The sequence below is a fragment of the Ambystoma mexicanum genome, chromosome 5q, assembly GCF_040938575.1.
Source record: "Ambystoma mexicanum isolate Mex_15411 chromosome 5q, UKY_AmexF1_1, whole genome shotgun sequence".
Classification (NCBI taxonomy): Eukaryota; Metazoa; Chordata; class Amphibia; order Caudata; family Ambystomatidae; genus Ambystoma; species Ambystoma mexicanum.
Window position 1 is genome coordinate 1114151953 of NC_090933.1, and position 24063 is coordinate 1114176015.

The 24063-nt window shown below is 42.6% G+C and overlaps 1 protein-coding gene across 1 annotated transcript; it reads right to left on the reverse strand.

Moving 5' to 3' along the window:
* Positions 1-14039: 14039 nt before the first annotated feature.
* Positions 14040-15176, reverse strand: LOC138498355 (troponin T-like). The gene has a single exon (XM_069622142.1). It carries the CDS (start codon positions 15174-15176, stop codon positions 14040-14042), a length of 1137 nt encoding a protein of 378 aa, XP_069478243.1.
* Between the last annotated feature and the right edge of the window lie 8887 nt (positions 15177-24063).

The window sequence follows — 24063 nt, forward strand, 5'->3', positions numbered from 1 at the left end:
TCATGTTATCCCTAGCTTATAGGCAAACCAAGAATTTGCTAAAGTCCGTTACACCACCTATATCTTGAAAATACTGATTGCCAACACTTAGGGCCTCGTTAGGACCCTGGCGGAATGGGTTTAACGGCGCCAGTAATGGTGCCGGCGCCGTTAAACCCATTCCGCCCTATTACGAGGTTCCCTCACGGGACCCGCTCTGGAAGTCTGGTCAGACCAGACGTCCTTTGCGGGTCCCGCGAGGGGACCGGGGAGCTAACAACGGGGCCATTATTAGTGGGCCCGTTGTTAGCTCCCTCCCCATTCCCATTGAGCCCTATGGGGGCTCAAATGGGAATGGGGATGGGTAAATTGAATGAGGAATTACCGGGTCCTCCAAGGCTAGAATGGCCCGGTAATTTCTCATTCAAGGAACCCAGACCCAGACCCGAGTTTGGAGGCAGCCATGCCGCAAATAGCAGCATGGCTACCTCCAAACTCGTAATGAGGCCCTTAGTTACCAAGATTCCTTCTTTCTTATTAAAAAAATGTTTGGCCTTGGAAACAGGCATCCATGTTTCCTTTCGGTGATTCCTTATATTAGAAACTAAACTTTATCTCCCATCTCTAAATGAACTCTGGGCATGAGCTACAACCAGGCAACAAAAAAATGGTACACAAAAGCCCTTTCCATCAGCCTTTTAAAAAATATTCTAAAGTTTTCAATACACTCAACCCACCACAAAATGCCCTCACCAAATATGATTTGAGTCGTGTACTTATTCCTAAAATATGCAGAAACAGAGCAGTTTTGTAATGAAATGTCCGTGATTCTTTATTGCATGTATTTTGCATTTTTATATATTTGTAACTTTCACGTTACAAAAATCAGGCCTATAACTACCACAATGTTCAACCCCACATATATGGTTACCACTGTTTGCATGTCAAGCAAGAAATCACACCACAGGCTAGTCTGAACAGTTTGGTGCAAAACTGACGTTTATGTCGTGAAGTCATTTACTTTCAAGTAGGCTCAGATCAGGAAGCTGGAAGCTTTGAAATGCTAAAGAACCAAATTTAAGTAAGCGCTGGCCTGACAGAGAAATGGGCAATTCACCCTCCAAGTTTCATATTTTTGTCTCATGCAGCCTGCATTGACCATGTCAAGTGTGCTGCTTAAAAGAAACTAATACTGGGAGAAAAATATCTGCAGCCTCATGAAGCCCTGCTGGGACATGACCCAAACATTTCGTCAAAGCCCTTGACCAGCACCACACGTGCCCAAATAAAGCAACCTTTAACTAGGAAATCTGTGATTTACACATTAAAGAATAATGCCTTTCTCTGTTTCCAGAGACAAGGATGGGTAACGCAGTATTGCAATTACCACAAGTCTCCACAAGTCTCCACATTCTTTTTCATAGCATTTAAATTCCATAAACATTGATGAAATAAAAACTAGCACGCAAAGCTCGTGTCTGTCTAAAGTTTCGCAGGGTGCGTCACATAGCCGGCATTTTGTGATGTGTTTCAGTGTCCCACTCTGTTGGATCCTTCTGGTCCCCATGCGAGCACCAGTCCAATACATGAATACGTGCTGATGTATTCACGTCATGTTTTTTGGTGGCCCTAACGTTGCTGAGAAAAGTGGCTTTGGTGATCTTCACACCAGATACCACAGTTGCAGGTCTTGGAATTGATGTCAGAGAAAAGCAACTTTAATTTGAGGGGAAAAAAAGCCGCTCGCACAAAGTACAGGACTTGTTCAGAAGGCGGCTGACTTCCTGCGTGCTCCATTACGTGGCTTGCGCATTAATATCTCCTCTGCGTGTAATCGCCCACTGCCGATTTAATTGTGTCACGTCCTACCTTGCCATCTGTAGACACCCGTTTCCTAGTGTGGAGATATTCCTGCTAGGAATAAAACTGGCATCAATAATGTACCTTCCTTTAATCTCGTTTTTCCATGTAATCCACTGAAACTAAAAGATACAGCCCACGTGTATTATCAGAAACAAAGAAAGCATTCCTTCTGTGGCAGTTTTCTCACAATATTCACTAATCTACTGAAGTCTTTCTCACTCTCTATTTCCCAACTGGCTGGCACTAAATGTGACATAATTAACTGGATTCCTCGATGCTGACTCACCGAAGCGGAATGCAAGTCCATGCCATACAGTAACCCACTCTGTGATTTATCCCTGCAAGCAAACAAATTCACCATTAGTAAACATGTAGAGAATGGTGTAAGAGTCAGCTCGTCCAGCACTCCCTTCCCAGCTTGTCTGGGGTACAAAGGTTCACTTCGGAATTCGCATCAAGCCATGTGAAAAGAATACAAATAAAATGGCTGTCTGGAGGAAAACAAGCCCAGATTGGAGATCACATCATACTGACATCACTAACTAGAGATCCAATCGGGTACTACAGCAGAAAATGCTACACACCCGCACCTACAAGCAAGTCCATGGACAATTTGAAAGTCATTTTACCAAACACGTATCTTTAACAGTACACTCTTTATTTTGAAAACCAAATACATTAAAATATGGAACATAACTGAAAAGATGCATTAAATATTTTTAAAAGCATGTCAAATAACTTTTTCATAACATTAAAACATGGTGGCCACCATTTTGGAAGGAAAAATGGCCCACAAATCCACCACACAGTAGAAATTCAGCCAAAGAGTGCAAAAAGAGGAGTGTCATGGGCGGAGATAGGTGGCAATGGGAGGAAAAGCCAGTTGATTTCCCTTAGCGAGGGGTGTTAAATGGGTGGACAAACAGAACCTGTCATCTGCTGACAGGTGGTCCCTAACGGCACTCCAACAGGGGAAAGCAAAACCCCTACAATATTAGATGTAAGTACCTTCGCTATTAAATAAATATAAATCACACCAAGCATTAGTTGTTCGTGTAAAGTAAATTAATTTATCAAGGTTAATAGACCTTAGACTTGAACAATATTGCAGATTGGATATGTAACACAAACATAATCTTAATTTCAGACAATTAAATTTCGCACCAACACTCCTTCTTGCTAACTAGCAAGAATTCACATGAAATTGTAATACATTAAGTCAACAACTCCACATTGATTAGGGTTGAATCAAGTCAAATGTTAGATCACACTGAGCACATATTTTTCATATGGAAATTTAAGGAGTTGTAACATTCATCATAGGCATATAGAATGTCAATATCACAATGATACTTCCGGAAATTCTTTGTTACAAACAATTAGATTCCCTATATTGATGTCCCAATGTGTTCCAATTCAGTGGGCAGTGTCCACTTTATTATAATGCCAACGCGTTTCGGAAAAAATCCTTCTTCAGGGCGGTTACTGCTGTACATACATTTTCATTCAAATTCAGTCTGAGTTACTGTGAATAAATACAAAAATGTGTAAGGGTGAGTCAAGCTGTACTCTTACTCCTCTCAACAGACAAGCATCTGATCATCCCACTATTCAAGAATAACACAGAACTGACCTTCTGTCAATCACCAAACGGGGGCCACAATGGTGGAGCCAAAGGCTGTACTGGAATATGATTGAATACGGTAGAATGCACTCAAGGCTGAGGACAGGACCTCGCGCGGCCGCAACGGTCAAAAACCAGCTCAGAGTCAAATGATAAACAACTAAAAAGGAATAAAATAGAAAAATCTAATTATCCAGTATATCCCGCGCCTGTACGAACTAAACAGAATATCTAAATCCTACAGGGCACCATAATGTGAACAACATCACTTGTAAATATAAAGAATGTCCACACCAAACACTCCCCAATAACACAATCTACTACGCCTCACGTAAATAAGCCATGACTACATGCTCGTACATGGACTACACTTCACGGAGTGCACATCACGAGCAAAACAATATCTCCTGCTGGTCATAGTAACTGTGTTCCTAAAAGCCAAACTTACATTGCATAGTATCAGCGCTGGGCGTCCGGCTGCAAGCGATGTATCGCTGCTGTGAGCCCAATGTTATAAAAGAGTCAACGCCAATGGTGCACATGCGCACAACGTCACCCTGACGCCATGATGGTAGGGGCAACAATGTGTGTTGTCACGACGACGGCAACGTCAACACACGCTGGGACCACTCCCCGCAGCTGGCCGTTGCAAATAAATCTGCGTGTACCTGAAGCCTGTTACGAAAAAGTCAGCGCGTTAAAATTCAGTACTGTGCTCGTGGAGCGTCGCTCAACAAAGTGAGTGTAGAACGGAGGAGGGACCAAGCGCCAACCATGGTAGACGCCTGTGTCCCTCCTTACCGTTCAAAAGTACCTAACGCTGTGGCTGACAGTATGTAACAAAAGAACCACTGTACAGCCAGGCTTAATACTAGATGTTGAAAACTAGAATACCACGGTAAAGACTAAGCGAGTCCTGTCCTAAACCTTATATGCTCCACAATTTAAATGATCCCTCACAAAATGTAAAGGGATAACTTCCTAGTGTAAAACCCATACCACCCACTTACATAGCAAAACAACCAATGACAGCTTCACAGTGTATACAAATACGAATAGATGGTTGAGCATACATCAAGCAAAAAACCAAAATTCAAAAATAAAAATAAAACATTTGGACCGTGATACGGTCATCTACCCCAAAGAGCCCGGGGAGGCTGGGCTAGACACAACAATGTATAGACCATTCACTTGGACAGTCAATTCAAACATATACTGGCAATATGTTAGACATAGCACATAAAGTCTGTTTCGCAGTTCATTCCCTTTGGATACATGGAATCCAGATAATGAATCCACCACACTTCTCTTTGTTGTAATTTCCTGGTAATGCCTCCCCCTCTATTGCCAATAGAGACTTGTTCTAAAATCACACATTTGAGTTGTGCTATGGTGTGCTTAGCTTCAAGAAAATGTGATGTAACTGGGGATTTAAGATTGCCTGTCCGTATGTTGGACTTATGCTCTGTCCAACGGAACTTCGCTTTTCTGGTTGTGATGCCTACATAGAAAAGTCCACATGGGCATTTTAAAGCGTATACGACATTTTTCGAGTCACACGTGCATGAATGTTTTAAGGTAATGGATTTGCCTGTATAAGGATGTGTGATCGTGTTCCCTTTTATAATGTTCCCACAATGTTGACAGTTGTAACATGGAACAGTCCCTTTATGTTGTGGACTCATTGCGACCTGTTTCGTGAAATCAGCTTTAATTAAACTCTTCCGTAATGGTTTACTATTACGGTAGGCAAACATAGGAAGTTCACTGAAAAGGTGTTGTAATGTCGGATCCATTTGTAGCATGGGCCAGTTCTTTTTAATTATGCCTTTGATCTTGCCACTTTGAAGTGAATGGGTAGTCACATAGACCAATGATTGTCCAGTTTGACGAACTTTAGGGATAAGTAGCGTTTCCCTGTCTGTCGCTTCAACCTTTCCAGCAATTTCCGAAATCAAAGTATGGCTATACCCACGTTCTAGAAACTTTTTGCTCAATGTCTGTGATTGTAGTCTATACTCCTCGGGCTCAGAGATATTGCGTCTATAACGTAAAAATTGACTGAGCGGTACACTCTCAATGGTCCGCTTAGGATGGAAACTGGTTGCCATTAGAAGGCTGTTGCGGTCTGTAGTTTTGGTGTGAATCTTTGTGGCCAACTTATTGTTTTTGACATAGATATCGACATCGAGATAGTTGATTCTGGTTCTACTCGTGTTGTTGGTAAACTTGATTCTAGGGTGCATATTGTTCATCGTCTCAAAAAGATGTTGTAAATCTTCCTCCGGACCTGTCCAAATGCCAAACACATCGTCAATGTATCGCACAAATACCGGTAGATGTTGTGTCCATCTAGGCGAGGACAGAATGAACTCGTGCTCCAGATAGAACATATAGATATTGGCATATGCGGGTGCCATTGCAGCCCCCATACTGGTTCCTGATACCTGTAGGTAGTACTTATCGCCAAATTGGAAAAAGTTATTCATTAGCACCAGTTTCAAGAGAGTGAGTACAAATAATCTGTCCCCAAGACAGTCCGGGGCCCGGAGAAGAAGCCATTCAACGGCCTCAATGCCGGCCTCGTGTACAATGTTCGTATATAACGATGTAACATCCATCGTAAACAAGATATCTCTGTTTTCCACAAAGACTACATCTTTGATAATACTCAAAAAGTGCATTGTGTCCTTCACGTATGTCTCTGTTGTCTGTATTAATGGCTGAAGAATCTTGTCAAGATATTTGGCTAAAGGTTCTAACAAGCTGTCAGAAGCTGCGATAATAGGTCGTCCCGGGGGCTTGACTAATCTCTTGTGTATTTTAGGAAGGATATATATCACAGGTGTAATGGGATATTTATTTTCTAGGAATGCACGTGTCTTATCCGTGATCACTTCCCTTTCACTCGCTTCATCCAGCACTTCAGAGATTAACGCCCTCACTTGTTCCGTGGGATTAAAGGAAATCTCCTTATACGTCTCCTGATCCGCGAGCTGTCGCTCAATCTCTTCCAGATAATCTTTTTTATCCATTAATACAAGGGCTCCTCCCTTGTCCGCAGGTTTGAAGATGATGTCTGGATTATTCAATAGTTTCTCTAGAATATGTCTCTCTCTTTTGGTGAAATTACCAACTCTTTTGGTCTTGAAGGACAAACGCTTGAAATCCTCTATCACAGATTTTTCAAACACCGAAAGTACATGATTCTGTATGGGTGGATTAAACGAACTCTTGGGTGACATCTCAAGGAACTCCGATGGGGGATCCACTTCACTAGGATCTGCTTCAATGGGTAGTCAAACTACCATGTATCCATCATCATATGCCAACCTGCATTGAAAAGCATCCAAAGCCCCTGTTTCAAGCTCTCATGTTAAAGCTCTTATTTTAATGACAATAGTGTCGGCTTTATAGGTAGCGCATCAGTGCCACCTAATAGCCAAAACGAAAAATTAGCAGGGGGTCGGGGGTGGGCCTTGTTCATTATGGTGTTGCGTAAAAAGCATGCTTAGAAATAGGGGGCAGGGAACACAATTGCCGTTTCTACCACCCCTTTCCTCCCTTCTATACAATTGTACCAGCATTTTCATGCTGGATTAAGTAGTTTTGATTCCTATGGAATCCGTCTGCTTTTTACACCAGCTACAAGCAGGCAGATTACAAGGAACTCCATTGTACACGTTGCTTGGCACGCATAAATGCAGATAGCATTTACAAAGTGCAAAAATATAGGTGTGCAGGCAATTATGCCATTATTTGCACCTTTGATATGCACTTCATTTAGCAAATTACTAAATTTGGACAGAGGGGACCTGTTTGCACATAATTGCCAAAATAATAGGATGCAATTTATGAATCCTTGAAATGACCTGCCTTGCGGTTAAATAATTGCCTTTGTATTAGGGAGATTACATCGAGGAGTGTCTCCAGTTCTTCCATGATACATTGGAGTGTGGGGGCAACGAGAGCACATTGTCTAACCAGCTGCGTTCTCAGTTCTCCTAACAGCTTGATTATCAGACTGATTGTCAGACTGATCAGGCGGTGTGCAGGCTGTGTGTTTGTTACTGTGTTCTTCTGCATTACCTGCAAGATACTGTTGGCACCGGCCAATTCCACGTTGCTGACATCTAAGAAAAATAATTATTTTGACTATGTTGTAATCTGTCTTCAGCTCACCCACTGGGAGTCTTTTCCCATGATTCACGAAAAAGGAGGAGTGTTTTGTATGAACACAGTGGCAGGGCTAGGAGCGTGCATGATTTGTGGACTGTGTGTTTGATACTGTGCTCTGTGTTACCTGCGAGACACTATTGGCACAAGGCAATTCTACGTTGCTGACATCTAAGAAAAATTATTCTTTTGACTACGTTAGACCACGTTAGAGTCTGTCTTTAGTTTATCCACTGGGAGTCTTTTCACACACATCACTAGAAAGGAGGAGTGTTTTCTATAAACACACAGGCGCCGCGAGGAGCGTGCACAGTGTGCAGGCTGTGTGTTTGGTACTGTGTTCTGTGTTACCTGCAAGATAATATTGGCACCAGGCAATTACACATTGCTGACATGTAAGAAAAGTATTCTTTTGAATACTTTGGATTCTGTCTTCAGGGTACCCACTGGGAGTCTTTTCACATGCTTCACTCAAAAGGACAAGTGTTTTGTATAAACACACAGGTCCGGCAGGTCGCGTGCGGGCTATGTGTTTGGTTTGGTTGATGACGGAGGAGCGAGAGTGCACTTTGCATATAACTACACAACAGTATTTGATTGGGAGAGTAAATTGTCTACCCCTTGTTTATCTGAAATCTAGTTTGCTTTGTAGGACTCTAACGTGTAACAATTTGAAATAGCATGGCATACTCCTTATGTTCAGATATGCCATGTCAGAGATTGACTCTTCAAGATGTGGATTCGACATCAACAACAGAGTCGATAGGGAAACTTCTGTTTCAAGAAAATAAAGAGGAGGAACCTCTACATTTGAACAATACTGTTGGAACTATAAACACCTGGGTCAATAACTCACGTTTACCAATTTTTGCTGAAATTGTAACAGAAAAAAGGAACAAGGATGAAATATTCAAGTCTGTTCTTCACCTAAGGAAACAGTCCAATAGCTCATCATTTATATGCACTGTGCAAGTGGACTTTCTTGCTCAAAACTTCTCTGAAGTCTCATGCTCTTTGGAACATTTAGACTTGTAGGACATTGATAACTGTGACCACAGAGACCTTATTGCTGATTGCTTATTGTCCTCTACATTAGGACCAACGGTTTCTCATAAGTTAGCTAAACGGGTGCGACTTTCCTTCGGACAGGAAGGGGCTGAGTCACCAGCTTGGGACAAGAGAGAAAATGTGTGTCTTTATAGAACCCCTATGCTAGTAGGGGAATCATCTCCTAAGTCGGATAATAAAGTCTGAGCTGAATCATCGGGCTTGATCCACCATTCACATTCTTCTTCTTTGTCACCAGCAACTCGGGAGACACAGAACATACAAGGGGGGTCATTACGACCCTGGCGTTAAGGGTTTAACAGCGCCGTAAAAGGTGTCGGCCCCGTTAAACCCTTAACGCCTGATTACGAGGTCCCTTTGTGGCTCCCGACCTTAACGGCTGGTCTGGACCAGCCGTTAAAGTAGGGACCCGCAAAGGGACTTCCCAGGTAATTACGGTACCGCAATTTGCAGTACCGTAATTATCGCCTTCCCCAGTCCCATTGAGCCCTATGGGGCAAAAATGGGAATGGGGAAGGGCCAATGGTAAATGGGGAATTACCGCACGCCATCCTTGGAAGGGGGCAGTATTTCCCCATTTACCATTGGCGGACTTGTTACAATACCGGCAGCAACCATGGTGCTAATAGCGCCATTGGTTACCGCCGTTGTTGTAATGAGGGCCAAGGTCAAGAAAAGTGTCATCAAAATACACAAGTGGCATTATCTCCATTTGAGGAGGTGATAGATGCCTTTTAGGTTCCTGTTTTTTCCCGGATACTATCATCAATGGACAGAGGCCATGAACTCGTGCAATATGAGATTTGTGATGGCAAACTCTAAAAGAATTGATGGTTAAAAATATCTGTACATGAGGGGATCATTTTGGCCATGAATAGACCAAGTTATCCATCTGCACTGGTTGTTTAAAATGAGGGTCAACGTGCAGATCCTCTGGGAAGAGGTTATCCTCATTCTCAAAGACAAGTAGGGCCTAGTATTTCGGGAAAATCATTGTTTGGTGAGAATGTTGTAACTAAAGAAACCCAATCTGAACTGTTGATGTTAAAAGCTGTGAGTGTTAATTTTATGGCAATTCAGGTGTCCGAATTGGTCTTTAGGCAAAATCATGAGGACATCTGTAACACTTATAATCGTCGGAGACCAAAGGTGTTGAGGGCCTCTGTACTGATAATCCTTTGGGAAAAGGGGATGGGTTTCTGTTCAGCAAGTGACTAATGTTTTGTCAGGTAGTAGATCTATCGCTGATAAAGCCATCTTAACGCAGAAAAAACAAAGAACCAAATAAATACATCAAATAAATGCTGCAAGGGTTCACGCAAATTGTTGTGTCGACCTAAATGGCATTCCCCTGTAAATACTGGGCTAGTAGAAGAGTCATCGAGTGTGAGAGAAAATGATATGCCCATTGATGTCCCCCCAGATAAGTATGAGTCAGTCAAAGAAGAGGAACTTCCAGCAGCAAATAATATTATGAGGAAGCACAAGAAAAAAGGTGTTAAAGCTCAATGTAATGCACTGACAGAGGGTAAGGGGACTATTACTCAATGTATAAAGCCTGTTAGAACTCTGAACGAGATATTGGATATGAGTACCTTGACTGTCCATTTTGATTTAGAGATGGTCACAGAAAGAGCAGGTGGGTCCTGAGATGCGGGACTCACCAATGCTTTGGGGGAGGGAGTTTGGAACATACATTTTACATGTACAGGTGTACCTTTAAAACCTATGGCTCATGAATTTATACCTACAAATATTTTTTATTTTTTTTATTTACTCGTATATAATTGTTTTAGCAATTTTTACAAGAATCTTGCAGTGTTCCTTAGGAGCTAAGAAATTACAGACATAAAAGAAGGAGGAACGAAGGTAAGTCCAAAAGTCGAGCGGAGCAAAACCCTGGTGGCAAGGTTGCGCCCAAAAGTCAGGAGAAAAGAAGAAGAAGAAGAAATGTAGCTAGATTTATTTAATTGCCTCCATCAAGGTCTTTGGCTACACCGGTGGATCTCTGTTCAGTTCGTTCATTTACTTTTTGGAAGGCAGCTTCCAGAATTTTAGCTGTGGCCAAGGTCCCGAAGTCTTTTCACCTGACATTAGTCTATTCCACCAGGTGGCTTTTTCCTCTCCCTGTAAGCCTACCCAGCCGATACACAGGTTGTTGAGGAAGTCCGTCCGTATTTTCCTTAGCTCCGGGCACTCCATTAACAGATGTCTTATTGTTTCCGGTTTGTTGGTTTCTCCACATAGTCTGCAGTCTTTAGGTGCAGTTTTTAGTCGGATTGCCTGAATTTCTCGTGTCGGGAGGAGATTTAAACACGCTCTCATGTAGAATGCTCTTAATCTGTTATCCGGAAACTTTGTGCAGTATGGTAGTGGTTTGTTCAGGCTATTGAAGGTCAGAGGGAGATGTTTTGCCAGTTTATTTCCGTGTGTTTTTTCCAGGGTGTTTATCCAATCTTGGGCCTTCAATTTGTCTTTTACTCTTTCTGGGTTTGTTTGCAAGTCTGCTTCCGTGGATGTCACCTCCTCCAGTTTCTCTTTTAGCTTGTCCGCCCAGCTGTTTAAGGTGGTCAGTTTACGACTTGATATTTCAGTTCTGATAATCTTATATGTTGGTGGGGCCTCTGGTAGTAAAGTATTTCTTAAGATTTGCATTGCACTCAATGTTACTGATTGTTCTAGAGAGAGCAGGCCTAACCCTCGTCTAATAAGGTCCATTGAAACTGAATTTGGTAGACCTAGAAGGGATTTCCACAGATACCCTTCCAATTTCCTCCATATGTTGTTCGGTATATTCAACATGGCACCCATCCCGTAGGTGATGGTCGGGACTACTTTCCCTTTATAGAATTGGATAACCAGAGTGATAGAAAATTTCCCGTATTTTCTATCCAGGGTTCTCATCTGTGCTGCCAGGTTTTTTGCTTTTTTCCAGAGAGTTGATTGCGTGGAATCCTCTTGGTTTGGGGCATCTATCAGGACTCCTAAATACTTAGTAACCACCTCGATTTTTTCCTTATCCAGATACCATTTGTGATTTCTGTTTTTTTTGTAGCTCTCCTTCTTAATGTCAGAATTTTTGTTTTTTTCTTGTTTATTTGTAGATTGTTTTGTTCCATGTATGTCGCCAAGTTGTTTAATTGGCGCTGTAGGCCTATCTCCGTCTGGTCCAGTAGAATAAGGTCGTCTGCATACAGTAGCCGTGAAATGGTTATGTTTCCTAGTTTAGGCGGAAAGGACCTTACTGAAAGTTCTGTTTCTTTAAAGTCATCCAGGATTGCGATAAAAAGTGCTGGGGCTAACGGGCAGCCCTGCTTTACTCCGCGGTTGGCTGTAATTTCACGCGTCAGTGTACCTTGGGAATTGAGGCAAACTCTTATTCTGGTGTTCTCGTGAAGGGCCCTCACTGGGTCCAGTAGCTCTCCTGGGCATTTCCAACTTTACAGTTTGCTCCATAGTCTTTTCCTGTCCACTCTGTCGAATGCTTGTGACAGGTCTATGAAAGCCATATGTACTGGCGCCGCTCCTTGCTTTACCTTTGCTTTTCTAATGTTCAACATAAAGATGTTTACTATGGTGCTTCCGTTTTTGAGGAAGCCCATTTGAAAGGGGTCGTTTGCCGGTGATGTCTTGGCCCAAGTCTGAAAATACCTTAACAGTAGAGTTGCGAAGATTTTCCCTATTATGTCCAAGAGTGCTATCGGGCGATAATAGCCCAGTTCTTCTCTGTCGCCTTGCTTGAAAATCGGTACATTCACCGCTTCTGTCCATGATGTAGGGATCGCTTGTGCATCTCTGCAGTGTTCAAAGAGCATACTGATGAAATCTGTCCACGCGTCATCATTTTGTTTGATATCTATATTACTCAGGCCATCCGGGCCTGGTGCCCTTGATTTCTTGAGTCTTGTTATTGCTGAACTTATCTCTTGTTTATCAGACACATCAAGCCATCGTGGACCTTTCGTTCTTTGTATTTGCGTCGTAGTTGATGACGGAGCTTTGAACAGATCTTCAAAAAAAGTGGCCCATTTTTCTTCACTCACCGCATTGGTAAGTAGGTTGACTGATTCTTTATTGGGCTTTTTGATCAGTGTCCAAAAATCACTACATTTCTTGGAGCTTAGGGCCCTAAGCATCGCCTCTGCATCCCTTTGATACTGCACGTGACAGTGCCCTAAAATCCAGGTTTTGTTTGCCCTTGTTACCAGTTGCAAGTTTCTTCAACCTATCGTGGTATTGAGTCTCTTAGCTTGTTTTTTTTGTGTTTCTTAATTCTCTTCTTCTTTCCACTACCTCTTTATCGTATGCATGTATGTTGTTCATTTTAGCAGGGTTTCCCCCTTTCCTTTTCTGTCTGTGCTGTGAGAGGAATGGTAGGTAGTCTGGTCATGCTGTTTTCTGGTCCGTAATAAGGGCTTCTCTTTGGTATTTCTCCGTAATGTTTGCAATGTCTGAAGCAGTTAGGCGCAGGCGAGTTAGCTGGCTGTTCGCCTCTATCGAGCGTTGATACGTTTGGGTAAGAGGGCTTATTGATGACCATGTGATGGTTACCAGATTGTGGTCACTCTCTATGGTTCTAACTACTGCAAAGTTTTCTATGTAGTGTAGCATACTTTCCGACGTAAAAACATAGTCCAGGGTAGCTTTCGATTCACCTCTCTCCCAGGATGGTATCGTCTCCCCCCATGTTCTCGATGTTGCGACTTTGTGTAGGTTCCTTGATTTCATTAAGGCATTCCATCTGGCTCCCCTTTCTTCTGCTTGCGTCTGCACGTTCATCCTCTCACTATTTTCCGTGTTTTGGTTGCAATTGGAATTCAAATCTCCACATATGATTATGTGTGTTTGTGGATCTTGCACTGAGATGGTATCCAGCACGTCTTCTATTTTTTTGCAGAACGCCGAGCTTGATATTCTCTGCGGGTTCCAGTATATTGTCACAATTGCTCTCTTCTCTGTTTCTAGGCGACTAGTTCCCTTTTGTTCTTTTGTCCAGGTGGTCAGTACCATATGATTCTGTTATTATCTTGGTAATTTCAATTCCTGAACCCATTCGGACTGCTACAAGTAGCCCTGCAGACGGGCGGCCAAAGATTCCTTTAGTTGCCGCCGAAAATGCTATTTCGAAACCGTCCAGTGCCGGTTTCTCCATTAACCATGTTTCCTGGAGACAGAGTATATCAAAAGCCCCGAGGTCTTGCTTGTCTGGGTTCGTTAGGTGATGGTGTCCTCTCGTATTCCATGAGGCCATTTTCAAGGTGTTCTTTATCTTCGTTTGCTGAAGTTGGACTGGGGGAGGTCGTTTTCCCGACTCACCTCCTAGTGGTTGCTATTTATCCAATTTAGAATTTAGTGCCGCTTTCAACCATTTCCACAGGCCTTTTGGTTTTCTTGGGTCTTCCCTTTCTGGCTCACCCTCTCCTCTTTCTTTGGTCTCTTCATACCTTCTGTTTTCTTTAATGCCCTCTTTTGCTGGTCTTTGATATTGTTCCTTGCTTTCCGAAACATGACTGTCATTGTAAAGTCTCTCATTCTTCCATGCTGGTGCTTTCTGCCTTTGCCCCACGGGGTAGAGCTCTCTTCTACCGCTTGGCTCCCGTCTGCCTCCTTGGTTGCTGTACTTCCTGTTTCTGAAGTTTTCCTCTTTCTTTTCCAATCTTCCTTCGTATCTTTTCTGCTTTCCCGGAGACTGAGGATTTGTCATCTGTTGGGATATACCCTCTTCGTTCTCCTTATTTCTTCCCCTTCTACTCAATTGTTTTTCTTGTTGCGTGATGTCGGTCAATGTGAAGCCTATCTTTTTTAGTTCTTTATGAGGTTCGTGTGTCAAACTCTTTAAAGCCTTGCTTTTAATGTGGAGGTATGTTTTTGCTTTCTGATCACGGTGGTATGGTTCTATCAGTAGGAAGTTGTCTGTGTTCTGGTGTTTTAATGAGTTGATTTTATTCAACGTTTTTAGCACTGTTTTCCTGTTTAGGATGATGTACTCACTTTTACACGACGATTGTTCCAATTTGAACACTCTGACTTCTTCCAGTTCTTTTTCTCGTCTAGTTAGTCTCTCTCTCCTTGGCGTCCTTCTTGTCCTTTCCTCCCAGGTTCGTTGTAATTTTTGTTTTTTCGGTGTTAGCGGCCGTCTGTTCTCATTTTTTGGATTCCATTCTCGTTGTTCTTTTGTGTATTCCAGACGACTCTGCTCCATTTGGTTTTCACCTTGTTTTTCGCCAGGTGTTTGCCCCTTCTTTGTGTACATCTTGTGCTCCGTAAAAATCACTGTCTCAATTTGGTCTCGTGTAAAATGCTCTTCTTGTGGTATCTGTTCATGATGTTTTTCATGGACGTTTTTTTTATCTGTCGCCACCTCAGAATAGACTGATATATCCATTAATGAGCTTGTCATTAGGAACTCCTCCGTCATTCTTGGTGAGTTTTCTATGTGGATAACCTCTTTTTGCTTCTTTGTCATCTTTTTGGTATCTCGGCTGGGACTTTTAGTTAGATCCACATTGATTTTCTCTTTATTGTGTACTACTCGTGGGGTTGTCTTCTGCGTTTCTATTTGCTTTGCCAACTGTCGGGCTATCTTTTTTTTGGATTGCTTTTGGGATTTGCTAATTTTTGAGCAGATCTCAAATTTGGCCTTTGTGCGAGGGTCTCTTCTGGCTGTATAGATTGTCTGTGGTTGTTACAAGTCTGTTCCATATCATCTTTCTCCTTTGTTGGACATGTTTGAGTTGAACTTTCCACGGTCTTGCTTTGTGGCTTAGTTCTCTTTGTCCCTTCCCTGGAGTCTATCTCCATTTGTGCCCATTTCGCCTCCAACCTTGATATTTGTTTTCCATTTTTGGCTTCTACCGCCGTTATGTAGCCTTCCATAAATTCAAATTTGGATAGTAATTTCCCTAGGATAGTTGTATTGTCTTTTGTTGGTTCGTTCATTGTTTCATACAATTTGCCAAAAGGGACAAGAGCGATCGTTATTGCTGCCATAATTGTTGTCATGTCTTGTTTTCTATTTGGTGAGTTTTTTTGTGTGTCCATCGAAATTTCACTGTGTCTTCTGTTCTTCCTTGGTGTTTGTTCTTGGGTATGGAAATGGAGGTAGGCCTGTGGCATGTTTTCCGGCCCACTGGGAGTCCTGGGGGGATATGGGATTGGTTGATACATTCCGTGATCCCCGGTAGTGCCCATTGATAGCAATGTTTTTTCTGCAGTTTGGAATGGTCGAGTTTCACTTCTATTTGAGTTGTGCAGATGAATTTTTGTCCAAGGCTGATCACTCATTTTCTCCCGTGCCCCTTGTGTTTGGGGTAGCACCCTTCCACCCTCTTCCTGCAACTTTTTATGCCTCTCGGTATCTTGAGCCGACTTTTTATTTGTGGGGTCTAATTGTTCCTGTTGTAGTGGACTCCCCTCTAGCTGCGGTTCTACCTCGGCGACGGGAGAGGCATTTTCCCGTGGCCGGAGCACCTCTTTTAAAATTTGAGGTATCGATTCTTTCGTCATCTTGCCAGAATGCTGACTCTCCTTTTCTTTCCTTGATAGAACAGTTGCATTTTTTTCTTCTAGTTGAATTGTGGGTTCCGATGTTATTGATTCCTGAGTTGGCTTTAGAGGCCTGTCAGGTCCCGTTTCAGTTTCAATTTCAGGACTTCTGATGCCTTTCGAGTCCTCAGTTTTTCTTGTTTTATTTGCAGGTAGGATCCCTTCTACCACTTCTAGCATTTCTGCGTCAGACAATTCTAGTACTGAGTCCATTTTTCGTTTGGATTGTTGTTTTTTAAAGAAGTTCAACAAAGCGTTTGAAATTAGTGTCTGTTTGGTTTTCACCTCTCTTTTTTCCCCCTTTTTTTCTATTTTTTTATCTTTAACTTCACTAATTTTGTCCGTGCCTCTGCTACTGGTCAAAATATTTTGAATAGGTTTTACTTTTCTTTTTGCTTTTGGCACCTTTTCCTTTTGTCTTTTGGTGGCAGTTATTTTCATTGGCTTTGCCTGAGACATTTTTGAGGTAATTGTTGATAGGTTTCCCTCTAGCTCCTTCGCTTGTCTTTCTTCCGTAATTGCTGGATTGAGTTCGACCAATTCTTCTCTAATCACTGGGCGCTTTGTTGGGTCGGCGCTTGCTGACAAGTCTTTATCCTCCGTTATGTGGATTATTAAATCATCTGGATTTTGCGTCCTTAGTTGCATATGGCGATGAATTTGCGCTGTAATCTGTATTGTAACTTTCCCCTCTTTTCCTCACCAGATTTGTTTGTCTGGGCTCCTCCTTTTAGTGGGTCACCCTCAGGGGCTTCCCTACTCGTTGTGTTCAAACTTTGCAGTTTTATCCGTTCCAACTCTTCCGCCCTCGCTGTGGATATCGACTTCTCTGCCGACTTTAATGCATTCTTATTTGCCTGGACTGCCGTTATTGCCTCCGCCGGCTCGCGTGTATTTGCTGGGCGGGCTGGGGCAGGAGCAAGGGCCAGCCCAGATAGCCCTCCGGCCATCTCGACTGGAACACCTCTCGCCGAAGCGGGGCTCCTGCCTCTGTCTCTGTCCCCGTTATACACTGCCGCTTCCGCTTGACCTGTTAGCGAACTAACTTTGCCTCCAAGTGCTGTCCTTGGCATTTCCTGCCCCACGCTGTTTACAGCTTTTAACATTTTCCGTGGTTTATTTTGATGATCCGAGGGGACCTCTGGCAAAAAGTCAAAAAGGGAGTTTGTGGCCTGTTGGGGCGTGGGTGTAGCGGAGGCGTTCTTACCTCGTTTTACTAGAGGTCATTCCTTCTCCGGCAGGTGCTTCGCGTTACTTCTAAGGCATCTCGGCTCCAGCTCGTCCGCGCCCACGTCCGCGTCTCGCACCCCTGTGGGTTCCGCTTCAGCCATTCTGTTGTTACTTTTTTCTGGGTCCTCAGGCTCCTCTGGGTCCGTGCCACTGACCCTCTGCACCGTCTGCATGACTGCAGACTGCTCGACTCTGCTGACTCCGCTGGTGCTCCTCTGTCCGCTCCGCGGACAGGAAACAGTTTTTAAAGTGGGTCCGCCCACAGTAAAGGAAACGAAAAGCAGACTCCTGCAGACTGCTCGACTCTGCTGACTCCACTGGTGCTTCGCTGTCCACTCCGCGGACAGGATACAGTTTTTAAAGTGGGTCCGCCCACAGTAAAGGAAACGAAAAGCAGACTCCTGCAGACTGCTCGACTCTGCTGACTCCGCTGGTGCTCCGCTGTCCGCTCCGCGGACAGGATACAGTTTTTAAAGTGGGTCCGCCCACAGTAAAGGAAACGAAAAGCAGACTCCTGCAGACTGCTCGACTCTGCTGACTCTGCTGGTGCTCCGCTGTCTGCTCCGTGGACAGTATACAGTTTTTAAAGTGGGTCCGCCCACAGTAAAGGAAACGAAAAGCAGACTCCTGCAGACTGCTCGACTCTGCTGACTCCGCTGGTGCTCCACTACACAGTAATGCCTACAAATATTTATGAAGGTGCAAATGTGGATGTAAGCGTGGTTCTGCCAGGAGGTACATTTATACCAAAAAAGTCCCCTAACGTTCGAGAGAAACATTGTTTGGTCGAATGATGTGATGAGCTCCAAAGATGTGCCTATAAAAGTGGTTGAGAACATTTTCCCAGTATTTCTATCATTAAAAGAGTGTAGGAAAAAGGTGCATGAGAAAATTGGGAACGAAGTACCAAAAGTTGAAAAAATAACCAGAATGACATTTAAGCTTCCTAAAAGGGGGAAGATACAACCCGTCCAAGACACTGGCTACTGTAAGTGTCTTGGTAGTGTACCATGTGCAAAATTGAATTTTCTACACGTGGAAAGGAGGTTTAAAGTCCAAGAATTATTTCCTCTAATGTATTGGCTCTATTTGAAGAAATACCTAAATTGACCTTAATAAAATCGAGAGATGTGACAGAGGTGCAATTTACTCATCATGCAAGAGTTGACATAGTGAGGCTTGGATTTAAGACTGAACTCATTAGAAATATAATTCTGTCAGAAACCCAGGATTTTAATCATATGATGTGTGCATCTCGAAGGAGGAAGTGACCACCAGTGAAAGTGAAGAAATGGAAGTGGCCCCATGTGATTCACTGGTGTTCAAAGTAAATCTTGAAGATAATGAATCTCATAAGGTGACCAGCTCAGCAGGCTCCAAAAGAACTGTTGAGTATGATTGGTCATGTATTTTGAATTCTCTACACACACAAAATACTGGGGCCAACTGGGAATGTTGAGGAAGAACATTTAAAATATTCTTTTGGAATACGCGCGGCTCTACCCATTTATCTAACCACTAATAGACTTTGCGGCATGTCCGAATTCATAGCTCGACAAGAAACATGGATTTTAGAAACTCCTATATTAGAGGGCTATACTCTCTGTTCTGAACACGCAAGAAAAGGCTTCATGGGACAGTTGTTTGGAGGTTTGGCATGTGCAGTAAGAAATGATTGCAAACTAGTCATCGGAAAACGTCCATTGAATGATAAAGACATTTTGGAAGTCTATCTTAAAACGAATGAGAAGGGGGATTCTGACATACATGTTTGTTTAAGATTGAATGTGTATTTCAATTTTAATAATGGAGATCTAACCCATTTTCTAGTAAGGATAGATGAGGCAATGGAAATATACTTGAAGGAAGATAATAGTTGTATGTTAGTAAGTGACCTGAACATAGAATGTTTAGAAGACAAATATGATCAAGGATTGCAGGTAAGGTATGGGATCTGGAGACCCGGGAAAAATGGAGTGCATGGAAAGAAAGAAACATTGGAAATTTTGGATTTGTTCCCAGTAAATAGTAATGTTAAGGCGGCTATTCCCACATATTTTACTAGGTTAGGTCTTGGTACAGACTCTACATTAGACTATATTTCTTTGTCAAAGGAACGTTTTAATCATTTTTAAACATTAGAGGTTGTTGATTTGGGAGGGAGGGATCACCGTTGTTTGACCCTTACCCTACATTTAGGAATTGAATATGAATCCCCCCTCCATAATATGTGTGTTGAAATAAGAGGGGGGAATAGTATAGAACTCAGAAGACCGAGACTTGCTTTCAGATTCAATACTAAAATGGCAGAATGTTTATATGAGGATAATAGGGAAAGCTTAACTCCAATAAGATGTGCCTCTTTTGTACAAGATATCCTTGTGGGATTAATGCCTGGCAAAGAGCTCCTTAAGGGTGGCAGAAAGAAAAAATGACATAAGTATACCTTTGACGATGATACCCAGAAGGAAAATAAACTTTTAGGTGACAACTGAGATCCATCAGTAAAATGGGGAGCCTAGGTTTAGCTATGTTGAAAAAATAAACACAACATTACTCATATCGGATGAAAGCAAAGAGGTCTTGAAGTATCAGCATGATGCAGAGAGAATGCCTGTGTTGCTGAATTCGAAGAATTGTGCCTCTTTTTGGTCTTTGATTAAAGAGAAGAACTCGGACAGATCACCGCAGGCCAATCCGATTGCAGCTAACATCTGGGTTGATTTTTTCTCAAAATTATATGGGGAGGTTCCACTGTATCTGGGTTAAATGAAGTTTGGAGACTAGAGCCATCATATTGGGATTTTCTTGACATTAACTTGCAGGATTTTTATGGTACTATTATTAGATCCAAAAAGTTCAAGTGCGCTGGGACCTGATGGCCTCTCTAACCTTACTTTAAAATCTGATTCTGATTTATGAATGCGCATACTATTAGAGCTATTCAAAAACTTTCAAAATCAGAGAAAATACCCCCTACGTGGAGACATACAACAATGGCACTTATTTACAAGTCAGGTGACAGTTCAGAACTGGCTAATTACCACCCTATTTCTGTACTGGATGGAATTTATAAGATTTTTATATCACTAGTTTTTAAATACTTACTTAAAGAAACAGAAGTACTGCTGTGTACTGACATATTTCAATCAGGATTTAAGAAGGGTGTAAATATATCCCTGACGTGCCTCATCATATCCCTTTTGACGTGTCAGGCTCAGGATGCAGGGAGACAGATATTTGAGGCCTTTCTGGTCATACTAAAGGCCTTTGATTGTGTGAACTGAGCCCTCTTGTAGATAAAGCTTAAGTGTCAGGGCTGACCAACAGCGCTGCTTGATATTTTGATCGCCTTACACTGTGACAGAAGATTAAACGTGAGGTTGGATGGCATTGGGAACTCCTCAGGCTGGATAAAGAGTGAGAGCTGCCTGCGCCAAGTATGCGTTTTGGCCCCTTTCCTTTTTAATGCTTACATAGCTTTTCTGGGGACTGCTTGCAAGGAGTCAGTACGTATACTCCTAAATTGGGAAATCTATCCTCCCTCATCTCTTGTATACAGATGATTTAGTATTAGTGGATTATATGCAAGTAGGTCTCCAGAGAGCTATGTTGGCAGTTATTGAATATTCTAGAAGCATATGTTTAGAAATGAGTGTGTTAAAATCCAAAATTCTTGTCCTAAATAAAATAAGAAAGAAGGAAACAAATAAGCATGGCGGTCTGGGAACTACGGTACCAGTAAACTTGCCGGTACTGTAGTTCCCGGACCGCCATACTACGAGCTGTGCTTGCGGGCACATGTCAGCCCGCCAGGTCTGGCCTGGCGGGCAGAGCGGCACCCAGGAGCACAGCATGTCGGATGCACGGGCACCGTTGTTGACGGTGCCGGTGCATCCGACGTCTCCATTCCCAAATGGGAATGGGGACTGACAGGCACCGGCACCCGGCAATGCAGGAATTACCGGGTCCAGCAATGTCGGAATTACACGGTAATTCCTCATTGACAGGTGCAGGAAAAAATGCAACTCCGGAGGCAGCCGTGCCCGTTTTATAGTCACGGCTACCGCCAGGGTTATAATGAAGCCCAAAGACTTTTCAATGGTTGATTAATGAGCAGAAATTAGAACTACAAGTGTAATATTTTAAATATTTAGGAAAACTGATTTGCAGTAATAATAAGTTCTACAAATAATGGGCTGTGAGTAAAACTGCAGTCGCAGCTGAGACAATTGGAAAAGAAATGTGGACGCTTTTCCTTTTATCCCTTACTAAAATGTTATCGTCAGAAGATCATCCCATGGTTACTCCATGGTGCTGAGGTAGGTAATAATGAGGGGCTTGGCCAAAGCTTGAAGGAAAGATTTGGCGTAAGGCGCTCTCTTTGCCACAGGGTACCCCAGTGTCGGCAATAAGACATATATTAGGTATTAGTTCGATCCAGACTATGATTGACTGGAGAAGTTTGCAACTATATAAAAGCCTATTAGTCCCTCCGGGTGGTTCTCTGTTTGTAGAGTTATAAAGTACATTATTGTTAGGCACCGGTAAACCCCACTCTTTATGGGCTAAAAAGTACATTAAGATCATGGCACATGGACAACAGTGGAAATGCTTCTATGTGGACCGAATAGAGCCAGGAAATGCCTCTACGGAGTGAATTGGATAGAGAATGGGACACTGCTGTCAACGTATTGAGTCTTCAAGCACTTTATCTATGATATAGGCCCGTTGGTTCAATGAATGATGCACTGCAAAAATATCCTTCTAAAAAGTGTATGAGAGCTTGGCTCTACTTAAAGTTGAATCTGTTTGCAACATATGAAGTGAGGGGGGCTAGAGAAAGTATTCCGTGATAGGAGAGATTGTGTTGGTTTTGCCATAGGGAAACAGAAACCTTGCCTCACCAGGTACTCAAATGCTCTCAGCTTTGTAGAATACATGATCATATGTTGGGAAAATATGTGTGCTCTACAAGACTTGAAGGGACTGATAGAATTGCATACACTTTGGCTGGAGACCCACCAACCTCCTTGGTGATTGCAGTTATGAGATTTTTAGACTTGATTTTCCTGTGTCAATTGCGTCAATATATTATATCACCTGAGAATTTATGAATTTTAACTTAGAGGAATATAAGATTGATTTTATAAAGAACACATGTAGGTCTTTTTTCTCTTCTTTTAATCTGTGATATATTGGATATTTGTGATGAATTGTCGTGAAGAATTGTTTTTCTTTTACTGTTGTTTAATAATGAATTGTAATGTTTTAGATGAACTTTAAATATGTTGAATGTTAATAATGCTATTTAATTTTGCATTGTGTTTTATGTGAAAAGTTGATTTTTGCCAAAGCGCAGCACAATAAGATATAAACACCCAGGCAAAAAGGTGACACCCAAGTTACGAGCAGATGAGGAGAAGGGGAAGGGCGAAGGAGGAAAAGAAAGAAATGGAGAAGGAAGGGAGAGGAATGGAGGTAGCAGGGAAAAATAGGACCTCAGTCTTAGATGCATTAAGATGGAGAAAGTGGGAAGAAATCCAGGCTTGAACAGTGGAGAGACAGAATGAAACAGTAGAGTGCAAAGACTCATAAACAGTACAATCAGGTGAAAAATAAGCAGAAGTAATGGGGGATGAGGCTCAGTTGTTGGAAAGAGTGGATAAGAAATGAGATTTAAGATTAGTTTGAGAAGTATGTAGATAAGAAGAGGAACAAATGGAAAGAGGGAGAGTGTTAAAGCGCTTGGGGACGAGTATGGCGAAGGATTGGAACCGAGTAGAGGCACACAGGGGCTTAGGGACAGAAATCAAGAAGCGGTTCTCGGAGCACAACATGCAATTGGGATAATAAAGCAATGTAAGTGAGGAAAGATAGGTAGGGGCGAGACCATGGATACACTTGAAGAAAATAGAAAGTGAAAGAGCAGATAAGACTCAAAAGGAAGGAGAGACATGGATAGGAAAGAGGAGAAAATAGACGAGCAAGAGGGAAGGGAAAAAAGAAGACAAATAGATGAATTAAAGACACAACGTAGGGATACTAAATGAGAGGCAGGAGGACCAAGCAGAAGGGCAGTACAATAATCAGTACGGGAGAAAATCAGAGCGTTTATAAGGAGTTTGGTGGCATGAAACGAAACAAGCGCTAAGGGCGTGCACGAAGGAGGTTAAATAAGGCAATGTATGGAGAACCAGCTATGCTAGAAATATGGAGGGAAAAGGTGACACCCAAGTTACGAGCAGATGAGGAGAAGGGGAAGAGCGAAGGAGGAAAAGAAAGAAAAGGAGGAGGAAGGGGGCGGAATGGACATAGGCGGGAAAAAGAGGATCTCAGCCTTAGATACATTAATATGGGGAAAGTGGGAAACAATCCAGGCTTCAACAGTGGAGAGACAGTTAGAAACAGTGAAGTGCAAAGAATCAGAAAAGGAAGAAAAGGAGAAAAACATTTGGGTGTCGTACACGTAGAGATGGAATGACAGGTTATAAGAAGCAATTAGGGCATTAGGGGGAAGAATGTAGTAGGAGAATAACAAAGGCGCCAGGACAGACCCTTGTGGTACTCTGTAACAT

Excerpts from the sequence above, each read along its gene's own strand:
- LOC138498355 (XM_069622142.1), bottom strand. The coding sequence starts at position 15,176 with ATGACAAAGAAGCAAAAAGAGGTTATCCACATAGAAAACTCACCAAGA.